The sequence below is a fragment of the Rattus rattus genome, chromosome 18 (genome assembly GCF_011064425.1).
Source record: "Rattus rattus isolate New Zealand chromosome 18, Rrattus_CSIRO_v1, whole genome shotgun sequence".
NCBI lineage: Eukaryota > Metazoa > Chordata > Mammalia > Rodentia > Muridae > Rattus > Rattus rattus.
Genome location: NC_046171.1, coordinates 7,772,122 through 7,798,551, shown reverse-complemented (window position 1 = coordinate 7,798,551; position 26,430 = coordinate 7,772,122). Strand labels below are relative to the sequence as shown.

The 26,430-nt window shown below is 50.9% G+C and overlaps 4 protein-coding genes across 5 annotated transcripts; 2 read left to right on the top strand and 2 right to left on the bottom strand.

Moving 5' to 3' along the window:
- Positions 1-93: 93 nt before the first annotated feature.
- On the top strand, positions 94-2,729 carry Tnf (tumor necrosis factor). The gene is made up of 4 exons (XM_032888689.1): positions 94-417; positions 945-999; positions 1,146-1,193; positions 1,469-2,729. The coding sequence occupies exons 1-4, from the start codon at positions 232-234 to the stop codon at positions 1,885-1,887; spliced, it is 708 nt and encodes a 235-aa protein (XP_032744580.1). The 5' UTR covers positions 94-231; the 3' UTR covers positions 1,888-2,729.
- Positions 2,730-5,572: 2,843 nt separating this feature from the next.
- Positions 5,573-7,588, bottom strand: Ltb (lymphotoxin beta). Its single transcript, XM_032888530.1, has 3 exons — positions 7,199-7,588; positions 6,544-6,862; positions 5,573-6,197 (listed from the first exon to the last, which is right to left on the bottom strand). Exons 1-3 carry the CDS (start codon positions 7,358-7,360, stop codon positions 5,755-5,757), a joined length of 924 nt encoding a protein of 307 aa, XP_032744421.1. The 5' UTR covers positions 7,361-7,588; the 3' UTR covers positions 5,573-5,754.
- Positions 7,589-12,191: 4,603 nt separating this feature from the next.
- On the top strand, positions 12,192-16,250 carry Lst1 (leukocyte specific transcript 1). Of its 2 annotated transcripts, XM_032888676.1 has the most exons (6): positions 12,192-12,280; positions 13,061-13,114; positions 13,419-13,520; positions 13,920-13,939; positions 15,250-15,427; positions 16,166-16,250. In XM_032888676.1, exons 1-5 carry the CDS (start codon positions 12,247-12,249, stop codon positions 15,397-15,399), a joined length of 360 nt encoding a protein of 119 aa, XP_032744567.1. In that variant the 5' UTR covers positions 12,192-12,246; the 3' UTR covers positions 15,400-15,427; positions 16,166-16,250. The 2 variants fall into 2 exon arrangements, with proteins under 2 accessions (XP_032744567.1, XP_032744566.1); XM_032888675.1 differs by lacking the exon at positions 16,166-16,250 and having other exon boundaries at positions 15,250-15,477.
- On the bottom strand, positions 15,689-20,805 carry Ncr3 (natural cytotoxicity triggering receptor 3). The gene is made up of 4 exons (XM_032888674.1): positions 20,460-20,805; positions 16,150-16,494; positions 15,915-16,046; positions 15,689-15,803 (listed from the first exon to the last, which is right to left on the bottom strand). Exons 1-4 carry the CDS (start codon positions 20,509-20,511, stop codon positions 15,745-15,747), a joined length of 588 nt encoding a protein of 195 aa, XP_032744565.1. The 5' UTR covers positions 20,512-20,805; the 3' UTR covers positions 15,689-15,744.
- Between the last annotated feature and the right edge of the window lie 5,625 nt (positions 20,806-26,430).

Sequence of the window (26,430 nt, the reverse complement as noted above, 5' to 3'; positions counted from 1 at the left end):
GGGTTGAATGAGAGCTTTTCCCCGCCCTCTTCCCCAAGGGCTATAAAGGCGGCGCGTGCACAGCCAGCCGGCAGAACTCAGCGAGGACACCAAGGGACCAGCCAGGAGGGAGAACAGCAACTCCAGAACACCCTGGTATTAACTCCCAGAAAAGCAAGCAACCAGCCAGGCAGGTTCCGTCCCTCTCATACACTGGCCCGAGGCGACACATCTCCCTCCGGAAAGGACACCATGAGCACGGAAAGCATGATCCGAGATGTGGAACTGGCAGAGGAGGCGCTCCCCAAAAAGATGGGGGGCCTCCAGAACTCCAGGCGGTGTCTGTGTGTCAGCCTCTTCTCATTCCTGCTCGTGGCGGGGGCCACCACGCTCTTCTGTCTACTGAACTTCGGGGTGATCGGTCCCAACAAGGAGGAGGTGAGTGCCTGGGCATTGTTTATTCTCACTCACAAGCAAAGTAGGGTGGGAGGGCAAGAAAGGCAGGAGGGTAAGGGAAAGAGGCCGGCTGGTGGGCACAGTAATGTGGAGGAGAGTTGGGGAGGGAGACAGAGTCAGGACCTCGGACCGTGCAGCCAGCTGTCTAAACATCCTTGGGTGGATGCACGGAGGGGTGAATGAACGAACAAGCGTGTGTACTCGTGCAGAGATGCACAGAGATGTGGCCAGGGGAACAGGGAAGAAGCAAGAGATAAAAATTCGAGATGGAGGTGGGAGATGAGGGAGATAAGGAGATATGAGAGATAAGGAGGGAGATGAAGGGGAAACAACAGATCAAGCACAGAGGGTACCACAGAAAGATGCTGGGGTTGGACGGATAAATGAATGAGGAGGAAAAGCACTGACTTTGGGGGGGGGAGTTGGACGGGGGGGGGGGATGGCAAAGAGGGGGGAGGCTTCTCCTTTGTGGTGAGTCTGTCTACTAACCTACTTCTTTCCCTACACAGAAGTTCCCAAATGGGCTCCCTCTCATCAGTTCCATGGCCCAGACCCTCACACTCAGTAAGTGTTCCCAAGCCTCTCTCTTAATTCAGGATGGGGGGGGGGACTTAAAGCTTTGGTTTAGGAGGAAAGGGAATAGGGGTCTAACTACACAGATGCTTGCTGGGAAACCTAAGGGTCTCATCTCTGCCTTTGTCCCCTTCCAGGATCATCTTCTCAAAACTCGAGTGACAAGCCCGTAGCCCACGTCGTAGGTAAGTTCCTTCGCATGTGCCTTGGGGGGGGGGCGGTGACAGGGCAGGATTTTGGGGCCGAGAGAAGACAAGGGCTCTCAGAGACAGCAGGTGAGAGAGTCAGAGCGGTGATTCAAAGGCAAGGCATTAGGAGGCCACCCCGGACCTCGTAGCCAATGGGATGTGGAAAGACAAGAGGGCGCAGGAACCGGAAGTGAAGTGTGGGTAGAAGTTGAGGTTCAGGATGTGGAGTGTGAACTAAGAGGGTGACACTGACTCAATTCTCCCTCCCTCAGCAAACCACCAAGCGGAGGAGCAGCTGGAGTGGCTGAGCCAGCGTGCCAACGCCCTCCTGGCCAATGGCATGGATCTCAAAGACAACCAACTGGTGGTACCAGCAGATGGGCTGTACCTTATCTACTCCCAGGTTCTCTTCAAGGGACAAGGCTGCCCCGACTACGTGCTCCTCACCCACACCGTCAGCCGATTTGCCATTTCATACCAGGAGAAAGTCAGCCTCCTCTCCGCCATCAAGAGCCCTTGCCCTAAGGACACCCCTGAGGGAGCTGAGCTCAAGCCCTGGTATGAGCCCATGTACCTGGGAGGAGTCTTCCAGCTGGAGAAGGGGGACCTGCTCAGCGCTGAGGTCAACCTGCCCAAGTACTTAGACATCACGGAGTCTGGGCAGGTCTACTTTGGAGTCATTGCTCTGTGAGGCGACTGGCGTGTTCATCCGTTCTCTACCCAGCCCCTGTCCCCGACTCTGACCCCCATTACTCTGACCCCTTTATCGTCTACTCCTCAGAGCCCCCAATCTGTGTCCTTCTACCTTAGAAAGGGAATTGTGGCTCTGGGTCCAACTCCGGGCTCAGAATTTCCAACAACTACGATGCTCAGAAACACACGAGACGCTGAAGTAGTGGCCTGGGTTGCGGGCTGCTCATGAGCCGCCACCGGCAAGGATTCCAATGGGCTTTCGGAACTCGCTGGATCCCCGAATGTCGATGCCTGAGTGGATCGGGGGAGTGGAGGGGGGAGTGGATCAGGCTGCCTCTGGCTCACAAGGCTGCTGAAGATGTCTCAGGCCTTCCTTCCTTCCGTCCTTCCTTCCTTCCTTCCCTCAGAGCTTCCCAGACTCTTCCCTGAGGCACAGCGCCCAGCCTTCCTTACGGAACCCCCTCTATTTATAATTGCACCTGTGACTATTTATTTATTATTTATTATTTATTTATTTGCTTATGAATGTATTTATTTGGAAGGCCGGGGCGTCCTGGAGGACCCAGCGTTGGGAAGCTGTCTTCAGGCCAACATGTTTTCTGTGAAAACGGAGCTAAACTACCAGCTATCCCCATCTGGTCCCCCACCCCCGCCTCGTTGCCTCCCCCTTTTCTTTTGCTTATGTTTAAAACAAGATATTTATCTAACCCAGTTGTCTTAATAATGCTGATTTGGTGACCAGGCTGTCGCTACATCACTGAACCTCTGCTCCCCACGGGAGCCGTGACTGTAATCGCCCTACGGGTCATTGAGAGAAATAAAGTTCGCTTGGAAAAGAAATGTGATTTCTGAAGTCTGCGTCTGTCTCTCTGCAGCCTCCTAAAGTCTGTGGGTCCAGATCTCAGTTTTTATATCCCCCGGAGCCATTAAGACCCCTAAGACCCCCCCAAGACCCCTGTGGAACAAAAGACAGTCCACAACCCAACCTCTCCCCGGAAACAGGAGCCTAAGCCTAATTACCTTTGCCCCTGGTCCTGGGAATTTCCCACTCTGGGAATTCCAAATACCTGCTGGGAAAGTACTCAATTCTTTCCGGCTGTTGCGGCTCCAATGGAGTTGGGGTGGAACCACATTCTCAGGTATCTGAATCACAGCCAAGGAAGAGCCTCAGAGCTTCAGGTGTCTAACTGTGCACCCTGTACCATTCAACCTGCCCTTTGAACAGACACTGGGCACCATCCCTGGAGAGGAGATCTAACCTCTATGCCTATTCCCCGCTGGGCAGGGCTCAGCCAACTCTGCCTCCCAGTCAGCAGCCCTTTGTTCTTCCAAACCTCTGAAGATGAAGATGAGCAAAGTGGTTTTAAAAAAGACCCAGGGCTGAACGTGTGGCTCTGTGGAGTGTGTTGGGGAGGGCGGTGGAGGGGAGGATGCTCAGGGTATGGGATTCCCTGAGTTCAAACCCCAAGACAACATGACGGAGAAGGAGCCATTACCAGCTTCGGTTTCCCAGTGTTTTAGATAAACGATGAATGTATTGGGGTGGGTGGATTGGGAAGAGGAAAAACCCGGGCTGGAGAGATGGCTCAGTGGTTAGAGCACTGACTGCTCTTCCAAAGGTCCTGAGTTCAAATCCCACAACCACAGGTGGCTCACAGCCATCTGTAATGGGATCCAATGCCCTCTTCTGGTGTGTCTGAAGACAGTGACAGTGTACTTCTAATAAATAAATAAACAAGTAAATCTTAAAAAAAAAAAGGGGGGGAGAGAGAAAAACACCTTGTTTAAACAAAGGGTGTTTTTTTTCTTAATTGCTTAATCACACATTCAGGGCCTTGGATTTGATCCCAACATCAATAATAATAATAATAATAATAATAATAATAATAATAATAATTTATTGTTGTTGTTATTCAATAGTGCTTGCTGAAGCATGCAAGGCTGACTTTATTCAGAATCCGTGATCAGTGCAGAGACTTGTAGACGTTCAGTGAGAGCAAGTGGGTCTTCAGAGCCAGAGCAGGGTGGGCGTTGGGGGACGGCAAATGACTAAGAGAAAAGAAAAATCAGGGGTAGGGGCACTCTGTCTAAACAGATCAGACAAGACGCCTGTTGAGACAGGCCAGGTGAGCAGACATCACCTCAGGGGCTGTACTGCAATGACTGAGGGTGATCCAATCTAGGAGAGGGAGCTTGCTAAACCGACTTAATGGGGTTTTTCACTAAAACTAGTTTTTACAAGGAAGGCAATGACTAGGTATAGAAGATTCAGGAGCCTGACTAGAGTTTAGCCAAAGTTGGTCACCCTCTCACCCCACTGGAAGGCTCTTGGGCAGAAGGTCAAAGGTGCGTAAGGAGTGGGTGTGTAGCCATGCCTTTAATTCCAACACTTAGGAGGTAGGAGCAGGTTAACCGTTGAGGGTTTCAAGGCCAGTCGAAGAAGAAAGAAAGGAGGATGAGGAGGATGAGGAGAAGGGAAAGAAAAAAAGAAGGAAAATGAAACTGGAAATGGAACTTCAGAAGGTTGACAGCCCTAATTGGGCTCATTGTTGGTTGGGCCTTTCTGCACCCCAGTAGCCAGAGAGGGGAAAACCAACCACATGGTATGCTGCGGGGGTGGGGTGCAGAGTGTGGGGGGGTGACCCACTGGGGTGACCTAGATACATCCTGGGTTCCCCTCTGCCTCCTCCAGCCTGGTGTGTGTGTGGGGGGACTGCTGTTACTCATCTTAGGGGCCTCCCACTTGCCCAACTCTGCGGAGGGGTGCCTTAAGTGTGAACCGAGGGTGAGGACATTCCATCTCTAGAAAGGACCCCAGGGCATTGGCTTCCTCCTCCCACTCTGCCCCAGACACAAGTCTCTGGCTCCTCCTCCTCTCCCACTTCCACCATTTTCAACTTCTTTCCTTTCTTCATTAGTCTGCCCCCCTGATGCCCCTTAGAGAAGAGCCCCAGCACTGGAGAGGCAGAGGCAGGCAGATCTTTCAGTTTGGAGATCAGTCTGGTCTACATAGTGAGTTCCAGGTGACCCAGGACTATATATGAGACCCTGCCTATAGACAGACAGACAGACAGACAGACAGACAGACACACACACACACACACACACACACACACACACACACACACAGCTGTCAGGAAGCCAGCTGCTGAGAACTAACGGCCCCACCCCACAGAGCTTTGTCCCACAGACTTCTGGAGTTTTTCTCTCTGGGAATGAGTCCTGCCTACGCTCTCACGTTGATTCTTCTCACAGCAAGGCAGAAGCCAGGAGAAAAAGTGTATGGGAGGGGTTCTTGAGGGAACCAAGGCTTTGCTATTTTGTGGGTTCTTTCTCCCACCCTCTATCCCCCCACCCCTCACCCCCCATCCCCGTCTCAGCCCCTAACACTAGATAGGAGAGAAACAAGAACAGAGAGCACGGAATTAGGAAAATCCTTGAGTCTATGTCTTTCCTTTCGTTTCTTCTTTGACCCACAGCTGCTAACAAATTGCAACCAACTTCCCTAAACTGCCAACATCCTGGCAATCAGGATACTGGGAGAAATCTCAGGGTTTAATTGTCCCTTCTTCCCTGGCCTTGGAGCCGGGGCGTGGGTGCAACAGGTGTCCACAGTTCAAAGTTGGGTCATCCACACCTGCACGCGCCCCAGAATCAAAAAAACATCAGTATTTCCGTGAAGATACTGGCATGGGGCAGCATAGTTTACATTCTTTATTTTCAAAATTCGTGTCCTACATCTCCCGAACCCCGCGCCACGCCCCTAGCTGTCCCGGATCCTGGGGTCCCAGGCTTCTTGACTCGCCAGACATAATGATTCACACATTCGCACCGTCAGTAGATCCTCCAGGAATGCAGTTGGCTGTCACCCCACCATCACCGCCCCGAAGAAGGTCTTCCCTCTCCTGTAGTCCACCATGTCGGGATGACTGATGTTGACGTATATCCTCTCGCCGCTCCGGAGCTGCGCCAGGCCGCCGAACCCCACGCTCGTGTACCACAAAGACCCGTACCCGATGGGATCCACAACAGGGGTCACGGTCTCCGCGCCCTCCAGCAGCAGCTCGGGGGAGCCCCGCCCATAGGCGCCCCCGGCGCGGTACAGGGCGCTGCGCAGCGTGAACAAGCGAGCGCGGCTTCGGCCGGCAGGGGGCGTCCTGCCCCGATACCCGACATGGCAGTAGAGATAGTAGATGCCGTCCTGCGGCAGCGCCAGCCCGTGGGTGCGGGAGAACTGCGCACCGCTTCTCAGAAACGCTTCTTCTTGGCTCGCCTCCCAGCTGAGCCCTTGCCCGCTCATCCAAGCGCCTGCAGAGAGGGACACACGTGAGCTCCCGGGCCGCTATCTCTACTAGGTCGGGGACCCGGGGAGGATGAGCAGGGACCTGGAGCGGAGGGGCGGGGCCTTCCTCACCCTGTGGCATTCAGTGGGGAGGGGCAGGAATAACGGTGCTATCACCCGAGGGGACTAAAGTGGCGAGATCCCGACCGGTTTTTACCTGTTTCCAGAGAAGTCTCAACCAGGGAGAAGCTGGGGTGGAGGAGTTGGGAAAGTACCAGGGGTGTCATAGCAGAGCCAAAGGACTTACTGTGGGGGTGCATACTGTGTGGGGGGGTGCATAGCTGGCACTCTTCAGGTCTACCATATGCTTACCTATGAGGTGGGCAGCAGGAAGCTCGGGGCTGAAGTCAGTTTCTGGTTCCCCCAATGGCAGCTGTTGAACCCCTGGATCTAGTATAGAATCCACAGCTGGGGACAGGGTGGTCACCCATGCAGATGCCTCCCGAGAGGGCTGTGCAACAGGGCGCTGGGATGTGGGATCTAGATTCCTGGAAGAATAGGATCTCTGAGGATGCAGACGGGGATCGGGAGTCTCTGAGAGGCTAGAGGGTGAGGGCGAGATGCACGAGGGTTTGCTGTCATCCAGTCCTTTTTGAGCCTGTGCTCCCGAGCCAATAACGATCTTCTCAACCTGGATGGGTAGGGTTATAGTGCCCAGAGGTCAGATTCGGCTATTGGCAACTCCACCCCTCCCACAGTAGAGCCCAGCCCTAAGGCTGGAGCCTGCAGTGCCCTCCCTAGAATGCATCTCGCTGGAAGAACAAACAAAACCTATGTACGCAGGCAGAAAGACAAGTGCAACATATCTGGAGGAGAAGCCAACCAAGAAGGGGCTTGCAAATTCAGGCTAGGATTGCCTGGAGAGAGGGCAAAGGCAGATCAGAGGGGAGAGCAGCCAGCTGAACCCCGAAGGCTCAGCCTTAAGTAAATAAACATTCACTGGAGGTAACCCTCTCGAGCCACTCACCTGACGTCCCTGATCCTGGGGCACCAGGGCCAGCACAGCCAGGACAGTGATAGGCACTGCCAACAGCAGGGTCACCAGCGATGTAGCTCCTGCCACAGCCAGCAAGAGGCAGCCCCTCCCCTGGGGCCTCCCACCCAGGCCCTGCAGTCCCCGTGTCCCCATCCAGACTCAGAGCTAGGACCCGGGCAGGGGCTTTCATACCTCAGGGGTAGGGCCACCCCTCCCTGCAGACCCACACACCTGCCCCCTGTCCCCTGCCTGGGACTTTCCGAACACCCTAGCTCCCCTCAACCTGCTTCCTGTTTACCCAGGGCTGGGGCCAGGGTTGGGTGGCTGGATGCCTGGGTTCTCTGAACTGGGGAAGGAGATAAGGCGAGAGATTGGTTTTCAAGGTAAGGGTGAAGGGGTACTCAGCAGGGAGGGAAAATGAAGCCCAGGGAAGGAAGATAGCTTGCAAAAGGCCAGGCAAAAGGTTGTAATGACCAGGCAGGACTCCGGGTATCTCGGGCTGTGCTCAGCTTCTGGACCTCCCAGGCCAGTGCTGGAAGGAGGGCTGCAAACACACATGGGCGCACGCACAGGCGCTCGGTGAGGAGATGGAGTAGGAGGCCAACAAGGGACGACTGTGAGTCTTTATCCCTGAGAGCACCCTGCCCTCTCTCCACACTAGCTGACTTCTTCCAGTTGCAGTCTTTTTTTTTTTTTTTTTTTTCCGGAGCTGGGGACCTGAACCAGGGCCTTGCGCTTGCTAGGCAAGTGCTCTACCACTGAGCTAAATCCCCAACCCCCAGTTGCAGTCTCTTAAACAAGATGGGAAAGGCAGAGTTAAGCAGGTTTACAGTGGTTACCGCTTTATGAAGGGGCCTCAGCCACCCAACCCCCACCCCTCTGGGGAAGGACAGAGGTGATGACTCCTCCCTCAATACAAAATGACAAGAACAATACACAGGCTTTTTTTTTTTTTATTTTAAAACACTTATCTACTTAATGTATATGAATACAGTGTAGCTGTCTTCAGACACACCAGAAGAGGGCACCAGATCTCATTACAGATGATTGTGAGCCACCATGTGGTTGCTGGGATTTGAACTCAGGACCTCTGGAAGAGCAGTCAGTGCTCTTAACCACTGAGCCATCTCTCCAGCCTGATCTTCAGTCTTTCCTTCATCTCCATAGAAAAGCCCTAAGAAGGCGCTGAGACCCAGAGAGATGAAAAGGCTGAGGCTGGGATGGAGGTGGTGCTTGGCCAGTGGGTTTGATTCTGTCGGAGGCAAAACAGCACCAATTCCAGCCTCGTACATTTTACTAAATGTACATTTTATCTTCCGGAGGCAAGAAATGAGGAAACAAACACTAACTTGAGCAATTCAGAGGTAGCATGAGGTAATGCTCACAACTTGGAAAGATACAAGAAGTAGCCCAGGGCTGTGCTTCGCTGGTAGAGCACTTACCCAGCATGCCCCGGGCCCTGACTTTGGTTCCCAGCACTAAATCAAGCAGGCCTCGTGCAGGGGAGCTGTAATCCCAGCAGGATGATCTGAAATCCAAGGCCATCCTTGACTACTTGGCAAATATGAGGCCAGGTTCCTTTCAAGAAGGAAAGAAGGAACCAGCCTTAATTCGGGAGGCTGAGACACGCTGATCAAGGCCAGCATGGTCTATAGAGCATATTCCAGTACAGTCAGGGCTTCCGGGGGCGGGGGGGGGGGAGTCAAGTGACTAAGCAAAGTGTTGCTTGTAGATCTAGGTCAGTAGTTCTCACCCTTCCTAATGCTGCAACCCTTTAATGCAATTCCTCATGTTGTGCTGACCCCCAGCCATAACGTTTGCTACTGTTACAAATTGTAGTATAAATATCTCCAAGGCAGGGTGTCTGATGTGCGATGGGGGGTCGGGACCCTCGGGTTGAGAACCAATGATCTAGGCGAGGAGACCGTGTTTATGGGGCCTGAAGACATGTCTTAGCAGTTAAGAGCACTTGCAGCTCATGAAGAGGGTCTGAGTTCAGTTTCCAGCACCCAGGTCAGGTTACCTATAGCTCCAGCTCCAGAGGGGAACCCACACCCTCTTTGTGTGTGTGTTGGTGTGTGTGTGTGTGTGTGTGTGTGTGTGTGTGTGTGTGTGTGTGTGTGTGTGTGTGTGTGTGTGTGTGTGTGTGTGTGTGTGTGTGTGTGTGTGTGGGTGTGTGTGTGTGTATATGTATGTGTGTGTGTGTGTGTGTGCCCACACATGTGTGTGTTCTTGAGTATGAGTTCACAGTCCCTTCAAATGCTAGTCTGGGCTGGCCTTCCACCTTGTCTGAAACAGAGTCTAGTCGTGGTCTTCTCTGACATCCCTAACCCCTGCGATTGTCCACAAACTCTCTGTTCTCTGCCTCCCATCTCACCCTAAGAATATGGAATTTCACAAGTGGTTGCCACAGCCATCTTTCTGTGGGGCCTGGGGACTCAAACTCAGATCTTCATGCTTGTGTGCCCAGTGCTTTTACCAACAGAGCTCTCTCCTCACCCAATGCTTAAAATTAAAAACAAATGTAACTATAAGATATATTAAAAAGAAGAAACCCACTTAAATTGTGCCCTATTTGTTCTGCGGGGGTGTGGGGACCCCGGGAGTGGAATGTGGTGTGGTGTGGTAAGGAAGTACCACAAAGTTCCTGAATTTGGGTAACAAAGCATGCCTAGGGACCCAGGCACCAGACTCAAGCACCCTCTCTCTCCGCCCTAGCTACCAGCCTTCACTCTGTTCAAAGACTGGGGTGTAGTCTCCTAGCACCCTTTTCCCTCTTGGTCACAGAGGCCCTGAGAGACCTTCACCTAGGTCCCTACTGCCCTACTGCTCAATGGCAGAATGCTGCCTTCTGTGGGAAGTCCTCCCCAGCGCCCCAGCAGTTTTGCTACCACCAGCTGGTCCTCACTTACTTCCTGTCCTGCATCTGTCAGCAGATCTAGTCTGCCTACCTCTGACTCCCCTGCCCCTTAAGCACCACGTTGATATCCTGCTGCATATAGCTGCGAGACGCCAAAAGAGATGCCCCGAGACACCCCAGAGCTGTCTGGCACTAGAGGTGCTGGAAGCACATGCCACACCCTAAACAGACACAGCAGAAGGGGCACCTGAAGAGTCCTCCATCAGAGGAGGCGCCCGGAGGAGGTGGACGTTTGTTTACCACTACAGGATGAATTGAAAGGCTGGAGCTGAGGGAGTAACCACCCTGGTGATAGCTAGGAATCTCAAAGGAAAGATGGAAATCCATTTCTCTCTCTCTCTCTCTCTCTCTCTCTCTCTCTCTCTCTCTCTCTCTCTCTTTCTCTCTTTTTCCCTAAAATTTATTATTATACATGAGTACACTGTAGCTGTCTTCAGAGACACCAGAAGAGGGCATCGGACCCCATTACAGATGGTTGTGAGCCACCATGTGGTTGTGGGAATTGAACTCAGGACCTCCGGAAGAGCAGTCCCGTAACACCATCTCTTAATGGTTATACTTCCTCTCCTAGATGCAGGGAGATACAGAGGCAGGGGAAAGAAGCTAAGACTGCAAGGCGGGCGCAGATGTCTGAGCTGGGGGTGCTTTCCACTCTGAATGTGTCCCCTCAGTAAACCAAGAGTGTCACCCAGAATCTACACAAGAGCTGGGAGTGGGTGGCCATCTTGGATGAGAGGGGATACCTGCTGAGATAGAGGGAGGCAGACTATGGATTTGGAGTTCCCTGAAACAGAAGGGATCTGTATTCGGACCCTATCCTCTGAGCCCTTGTGTCTTCATTTTCCAAAGGCGTTAAAAGAATCTGCAGCCGGAAGCTGTGGCCGGCCGTATACTCTGTAGGCTGAGGCAAGAAGATGGTGAGCCTCAGGCCAGCCTGGGCTACACAGCAAAATCCTGCTACTACTAATAATTACATTAATAAAATAATCGGGAGAGATGGCTCAGCGTTAAGAGCATTGACTGCTCTTCCAGAGGTCCTGAGTTCAATTCCCAGCAACCACATGGTGGCTCACAACCATCTGTAATGGGATCCGATGCCCTCTTCTGGTGTCTCTGAAGACAGCTACAGTGTACTCACATACATTAAATGAATAAACAAATCTTTAAATAATAATAATAATAATAATAATAATAATAATAATAATCTGTTCTGTTGCTGATTCATCACATTTCCTCGGGGTCCCCCCTCCCCCAAACCTACAGCACGCCTCTCATAACTGGGAGGCTCTTGGTTTCACACTGTTGTCCCCCAAGTGAGGGCCCTCTATCTGCCCTCAAACAGGAACCAGCAGTTAAACGGCAGGAAGTACCCAAGGAGAAAGTAAATCATTCTTGGTAGCCCACCACTCCACACCAGCCAAAGAAGGTCCTCTCTCCTGGGGGAAGGGTAACCTTCTCTCTGTTCCCCAGTGGTCCCCACATCTACTCCATGCTCTGGCTCCTTTGCCCTCACCCGCCCTGTCACCCCTATTCAGGACTGTGCAATGTTTGTTTCCAGCCTCCTCCAAGCCCCCCATCCCACTCCCCCATCCCCATCAGCCTGGGGCAGAGGAAATGGGTGGGGGTGGGGGATACAGCTTAACACTTCTCTGCTACTTCTGAATCTCCCTTGGCTTTCTGTTTGCTTCCTGAGACAGGGTCTCACTGTGTAGCCCTGGCTCTGCTTAAACTCACAGAGATCCATTCCTACCCGTAGGGCAGCGTTGGGCTTTCCTTGTGAAAACCTCGGGCTCCTGGCCTGGGAAATGGGTACAATGCTATGTTAAGACAAACAGGGGCTGGGGATTTAGCTCAGCGGTAGAGCACTTGCCTAGCAAGCGCAAGGCCCTGGGTTCGGTCCCCAGCTCCGAAAAAAAAAAAGAAAAAAGAAGAAGAAGAAAAAGAAAAAAAAAAAAAGACAAACATAAAAGTGAGGACAAGGATTGTAACAGAGCCCCTTGCCTCAGAGATGGGGAACTTGGGGACACGTGACTAACCCAAGGCATTAAGCCCAGCAGAAGAAGGATTAGTTTAGTCTTGACCCTCAGGCCTGTTCTCAGTCCCTGGACTGTATCTGACGATGACAAGAATGCCACCTTGTGACTGGGGAGAGGGTAAGTAGGGACCCCTCTGTTCTGCTAGGGGAGGGATGTGGGAGCTGGACAGTGAGGGACGAAAAGCAGGGTTCAGGGTTAGGAGAGGTGGCCAGAAGCCCTTGGAACCAGGCACTGCAGGTGGGAGTGCCACAGCTTGAGACCGGAAACAGTAGGGTGTGAGCATAGAGTCAGGAGAGGTGACCCAGTAGGTGAATCTCTAGAGGAAGTGAGAAGCTGAGGTCTGGGTAAAGAATCCGTGTTGGGGTGGGGCTGTCGCTCAGAGCGCACTCCTCCTCGGTAGAAGTGAAACCCCGGGTTATAGTGCCTTCTGTAACCCCCGACACCAGAGAGGTGGTCCGAAGGACCAGAAATCAATGACATGACCTGTCTCTCTGCGTGAGGCTTCAGGGAATTTGGAAGCAGCCTAAACTATAGGAGACGCTGCATTAAAAAAAAAAAAAAAAAAAAAAAGTCCAGGTGGCGGTGATGTAAACCTTTATTCCCAGAGTGGGAGTGGGGGTGGGGGACAGAGACAGGAGGATCTCTGTGTGTGAGATCCAGACCAGCCTGGTCTACCCAGTGAGTTCCAGGACAGCCAGGGCTACACAGAAAAACCCTGCCTCTAAAAACAAAACAAACAAGCCAACAAAAAAAAAAAAATACAAAAACACAAAACCCCCTAAATCTCCTAGAGTATATTTTCCTGCATCTAAACTTTCAGAGGACAGTAGCGTCCTGGCTTTGACCCCAGAGCCACATAAAACAGCCATGATAGATGGTAGTACGTTCTCTCAACAGCACTCAAGACATGGGGCTGTAAGGATCCGAAGTTCACGAATACTTGGCTACTAGGTAAGCCTGAGGCCTCCCGGGATACCTGAGACAATCGACAGAGAGACAGAAAGATGGGAGAGACATGGGTGGGGGGAGGGGGAGGGAGAAAGGACTTCAGGGAGGATACGATCAAGAGACTTTGTATAAGTGTATGAAGTTGTCGAAAAATAGAAAGGAGGCAGGATCAATCTGGGAGAGGAAGACAGGATAAAAGGAAAAAAAGGGGGAGGAGGAACCCAAGAAAAATATAGGAACCTGGAAAACTTACATTTAAGCAGGGGTTTGGGAAACTGATGGGAGAAAGACCCTCTCATACTCCTAGAGAAACAGTGTTACCTGCTGTTGGGGAGCCTGGTACTGGGAGGGCTCCTCCTCCTGCTTGTCATCATCCTGTTCGCCTGCCTGTGCCGGTTCTATCAGAGAGGTAAGCCCTAGGAGCCAGCGAGAGCGAGCACCTCTCACAGCCACCCACTGCTTGCCCTCTACACCCTTCCTACTACTGCTGGGGCCCAAGTTCCAGGAATCCCGGGGTAGGAGAGGCCAGAGGAGCTGTCCAAAAGGCACAGGCTTTGCCTGTGGTTCCTGTGGCAACCAGCAAGTGAGGAGGGATGGGGGCGTCCAGTCAGTGTGTTGTGGAAGGCTGTTCTGGGGTGGAGTGCTATGGGGTTGGGGAACTAGGGTGTGTGGGGGCCTGGGGTGGGGTACTATTCTGAGATGGCAGATCCAATGTGAGGTGCTGTCCTAGGGTGGATGAGCCATTTCGGGGTACGTTCTGGCAGGGGGCTCAGGGAAGGGTCTTGTTGAACCATTTTTTTTCTTCTAGTGAAGAGACTAGAAAGAAACGTGAGTCGGGGGGCAAGGGGACAAGGGGGGGGGGAACAGGGGGGGGGGGCACGGCGGTGGGGGGGAGAGGGGGGGAAGGGGCAGGGGAAGGAGGCGGGGTCTGGAGGGGTGTAGAGGGGTGTGCGGGCAGGGGGTGAAGGGACGAGGGAAACCCACATAGGGATGGGGCTAGGATGAAAGGGTAGAGCCGAGAGAAAAGGAAGAGGAAGTAGGAGGGACAGAGAAAATGAAAGAAGCAGAGAGAAAAAGAGGCAACCAGAAGAGAGGGAGGAAATAGTGTGTTTATAAGAATATAAAACGGTTCAGGGGGTTGGGAATTTAGCTCAGTGGTAGAGCGCTTGCCTAGCAAGCGCAAGGCCCTGGGTCGGTCCCCAGCTCCGGAAAAAAAAAAAAAAAAAAAAAACACTTCAGAAGGACGAAGTGAAGAGGAATTGAGTGAAAGGGGAGATTAAAAGACCAGAGGGAGAGTTCACTCAGGACTATAGGAGAGGTCCTGTCTCAAAAGAACAACGAAAGCAAAAGGGAAGGGGCGGGGCCGGCGGGCGGGGCCAGCGGGCAGGGGCGGGGTCAGCAGTGTGGTTTAGTTAACAGTCTGTGTCTAGCCTGTGTAGAACCCAGTGCAGCATAAAACCAGAGCGCTGGTAAGTGACTGAAATCCCACATAGAGGCAGGGAGTCAGTCCTTAACTACATATCAAGTTGAAGGCCAGCCTGAGCTACATGAGACCCTGTCTCAAAAGAAGAGGAGGTTTGGGGGCTGGAGAGACGGCTCAGCGTTTATAAGCGCTGACTTGTGCCTGGAACTGCGAGGTACAAACAGTCCTAGGGGCTCTCTGGCCAACCATCCTCGTGGGAATGGCAAACTCCAGTTTTAGTGAGAGGTCTCTAAAATAGATATCTAGATAGATAGACATAATGTGTAGAAACAATTGGAAAGTTGACGTTCAGGCATCCACTTTAAGCCTACAGGAGCACAGGCAGACATATCTACATAGAAACAAGGAGGAGGGGATGGGGATTTAGCTCAGTGGTAGAGCGCTTGCCTAGCAAGCGCAAGGCCCTGGGTTCGGTCCCCAGCTCCGAAAAAAAGAAAAGAAAAGAAAGAAAGAAAGAAAGAAAGAAAGAAAGAAAGAAAGAAAGAAAGAAAGAAAGAAAGAAACAAGGAGGAAAAGCAAGAGAAAGCAGGTTCAAGAGACATAAAGAGAAGAGACTGAGAGAAAAGAGTGAAGGCACAGGGAGAAAGACAGGTGGGAGCTGGGGCCAGGCTGGGGAGGGATGTGACAGCGGTACCCCGGGTCCTCACATCTTCAGGCCCAGGTCTCGGGGCAGGAGCTCCACTACGCCTCTCTCCAGAAGCTGCCCGCATCCAGCAGTGATATGGAAGGCAGAGGAGAAGGTGAAGGCGTAAAAGAAGACGCCAGCACTGACTATGCCTGCATCGTCTTAAACAAACCCAATTGAGCGCCCCCAAAAGCCTCCCTCGCCCTGGGTGGGTACTCAGAGTCGCCCCGAGTTCACCTAGTAAAGTCTGGTTCCCCACTTGTGCGTCAGGCTTCTCTGTATGTGTCCAGCCTGCTGGGAGTCAGTGGTCACTGAGCAAGGGCATTTAAGAACACCAGCTCCTCTGGAAGCCAGTAAACAGCTGTGGTCCCCGGGGAAGGGAGAGCTAAGAGTGGAGGGGTGTGTGTGTGTGTGTGTGTGTGTGTGTGTGTGTGTGTGTGTGTGTGTTGTGACTAGAGAATGAAGAAAATACGAGAAAATGTAAGGATTTATTGCCGGCCTCTTTGAGTGCTGGATCTTTGGGATTTAGAATCGCTCCTCAGAGGCTGTGGGAGGAGTGGCGGTGTTTCCCACGTGACAGAGACCTGGGGGAGGAATAGCAGGGGAGGGGCTGCTCAGAGTTACAGCCCGAAGCTCTCTCCTCCTGCAGTCCGTCCCTCCCTTCTCTGTTCCCATGCCCCTGCTCAGCAACTCACATTTGCCCTGGTAATAGATGACACTGCCGGTGGCCACAGAGAGAAAGCTGAGGGCATAGACGCCAGCGCGAAGGAGGAGACTTGTGTAGGCAGCTCGCTCTGGCTCTGCGTTGGAGGCTTGTTGAGGAGGCTCTACAGCAGGACACGGGGAGAGGAAGGAGTTCAGGAACTCAGAGCTGGGGACAGTCCCTAACTTCCAGGAACTCTGAATCGTGGGGGTCTCTCACCACCTCACCTTTCTCCACCACCAGCCGAGTCCCGTTTCCTGTTCCGACGCCCAGGCCTAGCACCTCCACTCTGCACACGTAGATTCTGGCGTCATGGCTTTGGATGTCCTGTATGAGCAGCCCGGCCTTGTGGCCTCTAATGAACTGGGAAGCAGAAAAAGAGGCCACTCGGCCCCTGAACCCTGGGGTCACGTTGCTCAACTCCATCCCCGGGGCTACTTTGTCTTGGTACCATGTGGCAGAGCCAATGGCCGCTTTCCCTCTGCTGGCATTGAACGAACAGGGCAGGGAGGCAGTGGTGCCCTCTTGTGCACGAATCTCAGGGGGCTGAGACACCCGGACAGCACAGGATCCTGGGGAGAAAGCAAATGTCCAGCGAACACCTACTCAGTTATTCCAAAAAGAAAAGGATTCTCCACAGCGTTCTTTCCCCCTGGGGGTGGAGGGTCAAGACAAACACCCCGGGTTGTCTCATTTAAACCCTTTCCTCTTCGCCAATTTAATTTTTTAGTTTTTAAATTCTTTCACACACTAACTCCGGCGCATACACATTTTGGACAGCTTGACCCCTGCAATATGCTTAGTGCTCATAAATGAGTGTAGCTGCCTCTGGGAGGAAGGTCTTGGTTGCTCGGCTCTGGGTATTATTACTGTGATGTGAGTCGTTTTGTTTTGATTTCCGTCTTGGCTGTATTAGGGCTTTAATGCAGACCGATGAATGCTAGCAGCTACTCTCCCAAGGAAGCACATCTCCTCCTTCAGTTATACCTGAAGCTCGAATCTTGGCTGCATTCTACAATAAATTATTATAGATACTTTGATTGCATTTCCCCACAATTAAGAAAGTATTTTATTAGTCTGAGAGATGGCTCAGCAGTTAAGAGCACTGACTGCCCTTCCTGAGTTCAAGTCCCAGCAACCACATGGTGGCTCACAACCATCTGTAATGAGATCTGATGCCCTCTTCTGGTATGTCTGAAGACAGCTACAGTGTACTTGCATACATAAAATAAATAAATAATTCTTTAAAAAAAAAAAAAAAAGAAAGTATTTTATTGCATGTGTGTCTGTATCCACAGAGGGTATTGGGTCCCCTGGAACTGGAAGGGGTTCGGATGGTTGTGAGCCGCCGTGTGGACTGGACCTAAGCACTCTAGGAGAGCAGCTAGTGCTCCTAACTTCTGAGCCATCTCTGCATTCCCCCACCCTCAACCCATTTTTATTAAATGGAGCCTTGTATGTCCAAGGTTAGTCTTGAAATCATCACATAGCAGAGGATCTCCTTGAATTTCTGATTTACAGGATATGTCACCATAGCCAGCTGATGCAGTGCCTGGGGTCAAGCCTCAGGGCTTTGTACGTGGAGGGCAAATTCCACTACATCACACCCCCAGCCCATTTTTTTTTTTTTTAACCCTGAGCTTCACTATGTGGCTCCAGCTGGCCAGGAACTTTTCCTAGCAATACTGGTTCTCATAAGAGCCTTAACAGCGTAAGTTTCCAGGCTGGAGAGATGGCTCAGTGGTTAAGAGCACGGACTGCTCTTCCAGAGGTCCTGAGTTCAATTCCCAGCAACCATGTGGTGGCTCACAACCATCTGTAATGGGATCTGATGCCCTCTTCTGGTGTGTCTGAAGACAGCGGCAGTGTATATAATAAATAAATAAATCTTAAAAAAGAAAGAAAGAATCCCACATAATTTAAAAAAAAAAATTCCAGGTAAAGTTCCAGCTGTAGTTGGCTGAGAGCTCTAACATGTCCATGCTGATGAATTAAACCAATTGTTAGAGTCTGTGATTCATTTATTTAAAAAAAAAACAAAACAAAAACAAAACAAGGTACATTTACTGGTCATTCAAATTTAGTAGTTCTCAAACTTGAGAGTGTGTTGAAATTATCTGAAAAGCTGTTTGTTTGAGACAGGGTCTCACTATGTAGGCCTGGACCTTGCTATCTAAGGTGGCGTCAACTCGCAGGAATTACGATGCCTCCGGGATTTGAGTCCTGCACCAGCAGCGCCTGGCTGGCATTCCTTTCTTGTTTTTCAAAGCTAGAGCCCTTTCTTGTTTTTCAAAGCTAGAGCCTCGCTGTGCTATCTCTGGGCTCAACCCATTCTCCTGCCTCAGTCACTGAAGTAGCTGGAAACACATGGTCACCACCCTGGTGCGTTTGTCAAAGCTTTGTAGAAGGGACTGGAGAAATGGCTCAGCTACGGAGAGTGACCGGAGATCTTCCACAGGATCCCGGTTCTGTTCCCAGTACCGACACAGTGGCTCCCGACACAGTGGTTCTGTAACTCCACTACCGGGGCCTCTGAAACCCTCTTCTGGCTGTCTGGCCTCCTAGGGCACCAGGCACTCATGTGATGCACAGACATTAATGCAAGCACTTGTACACATAAAATAAAATTATGGTAGCAGGCCAGGCGTGAGGGTGCACGTCAGGCGGCGGGGAAGCAGGAGGATGTCTGTGAGTTCGAGCCCAGCTTGGACTACACAGCAAGTTCCAGGACAGCCAGAGCTGCATAGAGAGACGGTGTCTCAACCCCGTATCCCCAAAATATAGTAGCTAGGGGAGGGCTTATCCCTATAATCCCTGCACTCGGGAAACGGAGGCAGGAGGATCTGGGGTTCTAGGTCACCCTAGGCTATACTACATAGTGTCTAACTTTTTGAGATTTTATTTTCTTTATTTAAAAACCATTTACTTTTTTTTATATGTATGGGTGTTTCACCTACATGTACGTGTGTGTGTCACACGCCTATGGAGGCCAGAAGAGGGTGTCAGACCCCCCCCTCCCAGAACTGGAGATACAAATGGCCGATAGCCACCCCCGTGTGGGTGTTGGGAGTTGAATCTGGTCCTATGGAAGAGCAGCTAAGGCTTTTAACGACAGAGCCATCTTTTGAGCCCCTACATACTAATCTTAAAACTGGCCTGGGCTATTTGAGGTCCTGTCTTCCAAATAAACATTTAAATAAAAAAATAATTGGAAGCCGAATGCAATGTTAGGCACGTCATCCCGGCAATCTCTCTGGAGCCCACATCAGGAGCGTCTCCAAAAGTTCAAAGGTCAACCTCAACTACAGAGAGTTGTAGGGCATGCAGCAGGGCGGCGTATCGAGATGAGATCCTAGTTCAAAAAAGAACTTGCCCAGTGTCCCCAGTGTTGATGATCCTGAGTCTCCAATCTACAGCTTGAGAAATACTGAAATATATTCCACAAACATAGCCTCTAATGTTATCTTGATTAATTAAAATCAGTTTCAGTAAAAAACAATTTTTTTACCTCAGACTTGTCTCTCAGACTCCTAATTATATATCTGCACCCTATCTAATAAACTTCATAACCTACTAGACCTCTTACCCAATGAATTAAACCCTCAAGAAAGAAAATCAGACTGGCTAGATGGCTTAGCTGGTAAAGGCACTTGCCGCAGAGCCTGGTGCCCAGAGTTCGAGTCCCAGGACCTACGCTTCGGAAGGAAAGAGCAGACCTGGCGGGCAGGTTATTCTCTGAGATCTGCGAGCCTTGACGGTTGTGTGTCCCACCTCCAAAATAACCGAATGTAATTTTTTTTTTTTTTTTTTTGGTTCTTTTTTTCGGAGCTGGGGACCGAACCCAGGGCCTTGCGCTTCCTAGGCAAGCGCTCCGAATGTAATTTTTAAGATTAAAGATGTTAAAGAAGGAAAATCCGCTTGAGTGTATTAGTACAAGCCCGATCTCTCAGCACTCAGGAGGCTAAGGGGAAAGGATGGAACGTTCCGGGACAAGCTGAGCTACACAGCGAGGGCTAGGGCTGTGTGTCTAACTCATCTCGTAGCATGGGGGAAGCCCTGGCTTCCAGCATCACACAGCATGGTGTATCACTGTAGCCCTAGCTCTTGAGAGGTGAGCTTGGGAGAACCAGTTCAAGGTCATCCTTGGCTGTATATGAGTTTGAGATCAGCCTAAGCTACCAAGACCCTGTCTCAAAATCAAGCAAGTAAAGATAACACCAATGATCAAACTCAGCATACCAGCCCTTTCTTTCTACCCCTTTTTTCTAGGGCCTTTAGGTGGTATCTTTCTTGAAAGGAGGGTGAGAAGAAAAAGGGCTACAGAATGGATGATAGAAATGACCCTTTGGGGTGGCAGGTGACCTAGCAGGTCTGTCTCCTGGAAGAGACCACAGGAGACAGCGTTATGAATTGCTTTCTGCACCCCGCTGGGGGCTCCCACCAGACATCCCCCACTCCCGGAGCATCTAAATCCCACCTCTTCCTTTCTTCCGTCTCCTGTCCCCACGCCCTGGTTCCCGAGCAAACACCCAGTCACCTGCATAAACCATGATGAAGACGACCAGCAGCACCTTGGCCATACCTCCCATTGGCGAAGCAGACGGACCTCAGTGGTGAGGTCTAAGTAGAGGATCGACTACCGGAGCCTAGGACAAGTAGGGCTCACACATGACTTGTCAAGAACCTCCACTACTTGGGACTTTGGGCCATGTCCCGCTAAGGAGAAAAGATGGCCCTGATGGACATGCCTGGACCCTCTGGGGGCAGCCAGTGGACAGGTGGTATAGTAGGACAGGATGTCCCCGTGTCCGATTTTAGGAGATTGGGTAGGTGAGACGAGGATGTGGTTCTCTCACCTTCTGAGGTTCAAGACCAGGCCTTCGCCCAGAACAAACCTCCAACACCCTCCAGCTGAGAGACTGGGCTCCTTCCCCTTTTCTTTGTTCGGTCATGCCCGGGTTCATCACCTCCGTCGCCCCACCCCCACTCTGCCTTTCCCTCCGGGGAGGAAGCTACTTCGACCAAGTACAGGCCTGGAAGCTTCATCTGAATAGGTTGGGCCTCTTCCCCCAGCAGTGTTGACAGAGGAGTAAGAGTTATTAACCGATATGTTTGAGTCCTCATTTTCCTATCTCCCAGTAAGAAACATTCCCAGCAGAAACCTGCTTTACACGGTGCCTTCTACATGGACTTACTCATGAGAAACCCATTCGTTCATTATTTTAGCCTCTGTTGTTTTTGTTGTTGTTGTTGTTTGTTTGTTTGTTTATTTTGTTTTGTTTTGTTTTTCTTTTTTTCGGAGCTGGGGACCGAACCCAGGGCCTTGCGCTTGCTAGGCAAGCGCTCTGAGCTAAATCCCCAACCCCTTTAGCCTCTGTTTAACCGCCCTGCTTTGTTTTGTTTTGTTTTTTCGAGACAGGGTCTCTCTGTGTAGCTCTGGCTGTCCTGGAACTCACTCTGTAGGCCAGGCTGGCCTTGAACGCACAGAGATCCACCTGTCTCTGCCTCCTAAGCGCTGGGCTTAGAGGTGTGGGCCACCACAATCAGACTACTTAACCACACTTATTGGGAATCTACAAAGTGTGAGTCACGCGAGATGTTCTTCACAGGCACAAGTGACGGACGTCTCGTCACCCATAACTGCAGGTCACGCGGGTGCCTGGGTGCCCTGGTATATACTTTATAGACCACAAGAGATGAAGAAAGCACCTGGAAGAGAGGCCTACGTTGTACTGAGCCACATGGAGCATGGGCTCAACCTCACCAGCCATCCTCAGGGTCCTTTTATTTTCTTCACATTTTTGTATCTTTGCGTGTGTGTCTACACAGGCGTGCATGCCACAGCATGTGTGTAGCGGTCAGAAGACAGCTTATGGAGACAGGGTTCTCTTTTTTTTACCATATGGGTCCCAAGGACAAAAGCCATTAGTCTTGGTGGCAAGGGCCTTTGTCCACTGAGTAATCTCAAGAGCTCCATCTTTTTTAGGTTTACGTTAAAAAAATTTTTTTTAAATAATACATTGTTTTGCCTGCGTGTATACGTGTGCACCATGTGTGTGCCTGGTGCCCATGGAGGTCAGGAAAGGGCACCGGATCCTCTGGAATTGGAGTTAGAGATGGCTGTGACCCACTCTGTGGGTGCTGGGAATTGCTCTGCAAAAGAGACAAGTACTCTTAAGTGCTGAGCCATCTTTCTAGCCCTTGACCCATCTTTTTTTTTTCTTTTAAGATTTATTTATTATATATAAGTACACGATGATAGCTATCTTCAGACACAGCAGAAGAGGGCATCAGATCTCATTACAGATGGTCGTGAGCCACCATGTGGTTGCTGGGATTTGAACTCAGGACCTCTGGAAGAGCAGTCAGTGCTCTTAACTGCTGAGCTGTCTCTCCACCCTCCCACCAACCCCATCTTTTAAAAGTTACGCATTTTCCCCCTCCTTGTGTCTGTGTGGAGCTCTGTTCTGTAACTGTGCAGTTGCTTCCCATGCAGTGACTCATGACTCTGTTGAAGAAGCAATAACTCCTTGTTAAGAAGGCTGGCTTGGAGCACTTCCATGCTAGGTCCCTCCCAAACTACTCCCCACACTACCTGGGAAGGCCTCACCAGGTCATCTGGCCACCAGTGAACTCTTGAGAGAGGCCTTCTCCTTAAGGTAGCTAAGTGGAGGATGTGGGACCCAGGTGTCATGGGCAGGTATGTGCTGCCCCCTGCTGGCCATAGAGCCTGGGACCTGAGGCATTTGGGCCGTTTTCCACGGGGCCTCAATTCCCCCTCCCAAGATCTCTTAATTCCCAAGCAGAGTGGAGAACACCTTTCTTCACCATAAGCCCATGGTTTGGAAAGGGAGGTAGATCGGTCTTCTGGTTTAAGATGAACGTTGTATTTTCTTGTCTCTTCTCGTTTTATGTGTATGGGTGTTTTCTCTAAATGTGTGCCTGGTGCCTACACAGAAAATAGGGCATAGCATGTCCTGGGGCTGGGGTTACAGGTGGGTTGTGAGTTGCCATATGGTTGCTGGGAATCAAACCTGGGTCCTCTGGAAAAGGGGCAGGCATTCTTAAGTGCTGGGCTGTCTCTCAAGCCCCCCAACCTGTATTTTCACCATGCACACTCTGACACAGGGCTCAGGAAATAATGGTTTACAAGTCGCCGTTGTTGTGAACCAGACTCTTGTGTTCAATACTGTAAAGTCGGGAATCACACCTATGAGTCTCTGGGCTTCCCACCCTAGCTACTTGGTGTATAGAAGTCTCTCCTCCCACTCCTGGGCTGGCGTGATCCAGGAGATGACTGGGCCCAAACTTAAGGGGACTCTGCTCACCCCTTTCCTTTCTGCCAGGTAAGACTTCCAACCCTCTTGCCATGGCTCTGGATTCTGAGACACTACATGAATGCTTTTGGTATTAGTCCATGTACAAACTGAAGGCTGGGTGTGTTGTCACACACCTTTAACCTTGGTGCTCAAGAAGAGAAGCAGAGGGGCTGGAGAGATGGCTCAGCGGTTAAGAGCACTGACTGCTCTTTCAGAGGTACTGAGTTCAAATCCCAGCAACCACATGGTGGCTCCAACCATCTGTAATAAGATCTGATGCCCTCTTCTGGTGTATCTGAAGACAGCTACAGTGTACTTATATATATATAATAAATAAATAAATCTTTAAAAAAAAAAAAAAAAGAAGAGAAGCAGAGGCAGGTAGATCTCTGTGAGTTCAAGGGAATTACCTGAATTACCCAGTCCGCTGAGGCACACAAGGCAGGAACTCACACAGGGCAGGAATCTAGAGGCAGGAGCTGATGCAGAGGCCACGGAGGGTGCTTTGTACTGGCTGCTCAGCCTGCTTTCTTATAGAACCCAGGACCACCAGCCCAGGGTTGGCCACACCCACAGTGGGCGGGGCCCTCCTCCAGTCACACTGATCTGCAATCATCCTCTCAGATGATTCTGCTTGTGTCAAGTTGACAAAACTATCCAGGGCAGTCCATCTAGAGTAAGTCATGGCGTATGTGTACTCAAGAACAAGCTTCATTATCTCAGACTCTCTAGGGGCTTTAATAGCTTTATTTATTTATTTATTGACAGGGTCTCAATTATGTAGTTCTTAGCTGGCCCTGGAACTATGTGTAGACCAGACTGGCCTTGAACTCACAGAGATCTACCTGCTTCTGCTTCTCTTCTTGGGTACCAGGATTAAAGGTGTGCGCCAACACACCCAGCCTTCAGTTTATATTTTAATTAAGACCTGCTACTCTGTAACCCAGAATACTTGAGTGTTGAGTATGTAGACCAGGTTAGCCTCAATTGTCCAGTAACTTCTTGAATTAAAAAAAAAATTAGTTCTTGGGGTTATAGAAATGGATCAGCCGGAGGTTGGGGATTTAGCTCAGTGGTAGAGCGCTTGCCTAGAAAGCGCCAAGGCCCTGGGTTCTGTCCCCAGCTCAAAAAAAAAAAAAAAAAAAAAAAAAAAAAAGAAATGGATCAGCCAAATAGTGCACTGGCTTCTCTTCCAGTGGACCTCGGGGTCCACAGCAACTCACATCCTTTCATGACTCCCGCTTCAGGGTATCCAACACCCTCAGTCGGCCTGTGGAACAGAACTGGTACACACATACATGTAGGCAAAAGACACCACACACACACACACACACACACACACACACACACACACACACACACAGGTTTTTAAGTTATTCAAACCAAACAATGGAACTTTGTCCTCCATGTCTTTATTAAAAGTGTCACTGGCTTCGAGTCACAGAACTTGGAAGGCTGAGGCACGGAGGTCAGTTGTTCAAGGCCATCGTCAGCCCTGTATGGCTTTCCCATCACAGGTCATTTGAGAGCTGGCCTGTGGGCTACTGACAGAAAGAAACCTTGGCCCAGCAGGTACCTCAGGAGGACTGCTGGCCTTAGGGGAAGCTGGGCCACTGTGACCTCATGAAAAGGTAGCCATGGTGATAGACACCCGGTTCCTCCGTCCTATTGTTTCCCTGTCAGGGCTCCTCCAAGACCCAAACTAACTGAAGCCAGACGCACCCTCTGATGTGGTCTGCACAGGTCAGTCTCCTGGGCAAAGACCAGGCTTGGGAGAATGGAGGGCAAATAGAAGACCCCCAGGGCACACTCCCTCCTCCTCAGGGCACACATGTGCTCATACACACACTCCCGGTGCTCACACACTCCCTCTTTCTGGACAGTGCATTCTTTTCCAGATAGCACAGTCATTCCCCTTGGGGAGCACAGAAGCTTAACAAAGACTCTCAGGAAGAGGTCTCTAATCTCACGGTGTTCTAATGGCTCCTTCCCTGACTCCATTCCCAAGCCTCTTCTAGTACATTTTGGTTTGGGGTTTTGGTTTTTCTCTTAAATTTATTTATTCTCTGTCTGTCTGTCTGCAAGTGCATGACTGGACTGGTTAGAAAGCCTGTTCCTTCCTGTCTACCATGTGGGTTCTAGCTTCCCACTCAGGTCTTCATGCTTGGTGGCAGCAACATCAATCACGGGGCCCCGCCCTGGCCCTAGCCTTTGCTTTTCTTTCCAGACCCTGTCTCAGGCTCACCTAGAACTCCTCAGTTAAGGCTGCTTCCCTCAAACCTTTGACAGTCCTGACTCGGCCTCCCCAGTCCCACATGCGGACGTTTTAAAAATCCCTTTACTCTTTTATTCTACGCACCCCCTCCCCAACCAAGCAAGCTTCAGGCTGGCTTCCTCTGCAGCTGCTGTGAGCTTACTCCAGCCAGGAAGACTGCTCTGGTAGCTGCTGCCCTTACCGTTCCCGGTCACACCGAGATACAGAACCGCATTCACTTCCTGGGCAAAGCTCCTGAACCCCTTTGCAGTTTGCTAACTGATAAAGGTTTAATACGGCATCTTCCGTCTATTATAGTAACTCTTTTGACTGGGTTTACGTTAAATAGGGTAACTTTTGGAAAGTCCCTGAAGATAGGAATCTTGTTGCCAAGGGCAGGGGTGAGGAAGAGAGCTCTAACTTTCAACTCAACTGGTCTGTAGCCAGTAGCTGATTATTTAATGGGCCATTCCAGATCCCAGCCTGACGGTACCTCCTTAAACACTCTTCGGTCAGAGGGCTGCCAGGGACAGTTAGTACGGAAGGGCATGGAGGCTCCAGACCCCTCTCCCGGTACCTCGGCTCACTGTTCCATCTGGCTGCTCTTTTTTTTTTTTTTTTTTTTTTTTTTTTTTTTTTTTTCTTTTTTTTTTTAGGAGCTGGGGACCGAACCCAGGGTTCCATACCACTGAGCTAAATCCCCAACCCGAGTCGGATGCTTTCTAATGGAACACAAGTGAGGGCAAGGTGCTTTACCTGAGTCCTATAAGCCAGCTCTGCAAATTACCAAATCTGAAGAGGGGCTTGTAGAGCGTTCTTGGTTTATACAGCTGGTTGTCCAGAAGTGTACGAGGCCTGGGTTCGAGACCAGCATCTTAACCTAGAGCAGTCTTGTTAGGACAGAGCCCCTCCACACGGAGGACTGGCTGTCGGCA

Bases quoted from the DNA above. Each gene is read 5' to 3' on its own strand.
- Tnf (XM_032888689.1), top strand. From the start codon at position 232: ATGAGCACGGAAAGCATGATCCGAGATGTGGAACTGGCAGAGGAGGCG. The intron at 1,000-1,145 runs GTAAGTGTTCCC...GTCCCCTTCCAG, and splicing joins GGCCCAGACCCTCACACTCA to GATCATCTTCTCAAAACTCG. The intron at 1,194-1,468 runs GTAAGTTCCTTC...TCCCTCCCTCAG, and splicing joins GCCCGTAGCCCACGTCGTAG to CAAACCACCAAGCGGAGGAG.
- Ltb (XM_032888530.1), bottom strand. From the start codon at position 7,360: ATGGGGACACGGGGACTGCAGGGCCTGGGTGGGAGGCCCCAGGGGAGG. The intron at 6,863-7,198 runs GTGAGTGGCTCG...CTACCCATCCAG, and splicing joins CCCAGGATCAGGGACGTCAG to GTTGAGAAGATCGTTATTGG. The intron at 6,198-6,543 runs GTAAGCATATGG...CCCTCTCTGCAG, and splicing joins TCCTGCTGCCCACCTCATAG to GCGCTTGGATGAGCGGGCAA.
- Lst1 (XM_032888676.1), top strand. From the start codon at position 12,247: ATGACAAGAATGCCACCTTGTGACTGGGGAGAGG. The intron at 12,281-13,060 runs GTAAGTAGGGAC...TTCTCTCAACAG, and splicing joins ACCTTGTGACTGGGGAGAGG to CACTCAAGACATGGGGCTGT. The intron at 13,115-13,418 runs GTAAGCCTGAGG...TCATACTCCTAG, and splicing joins CACGAATACTTGGCTACTAG to AGAAACAGTGTTACCTGCTG.
- Ncr3 (XM_032888674.1), bottom strand. From the start codon at position 20,511: ATGGGAGGTATGGCCAAGGTGCTGCTGGTCGTCTTCATCATGGTTTAT. The intron at 16,495-20,459 runs GTGACTGGGTGT...CTTTCTCCCCAG, and splicing joins CTTCATCATGGTTTATGCAG to GATCCTGTGCTGTCCGGGTG. The intron at 15,804-15,914 runs GTGAGTTGCTGA...TTCCTCCCCCAG, and splicing joins CATCTATTACCAGGGCAAAT to GTCTCTGTCACGTGGGAAAC.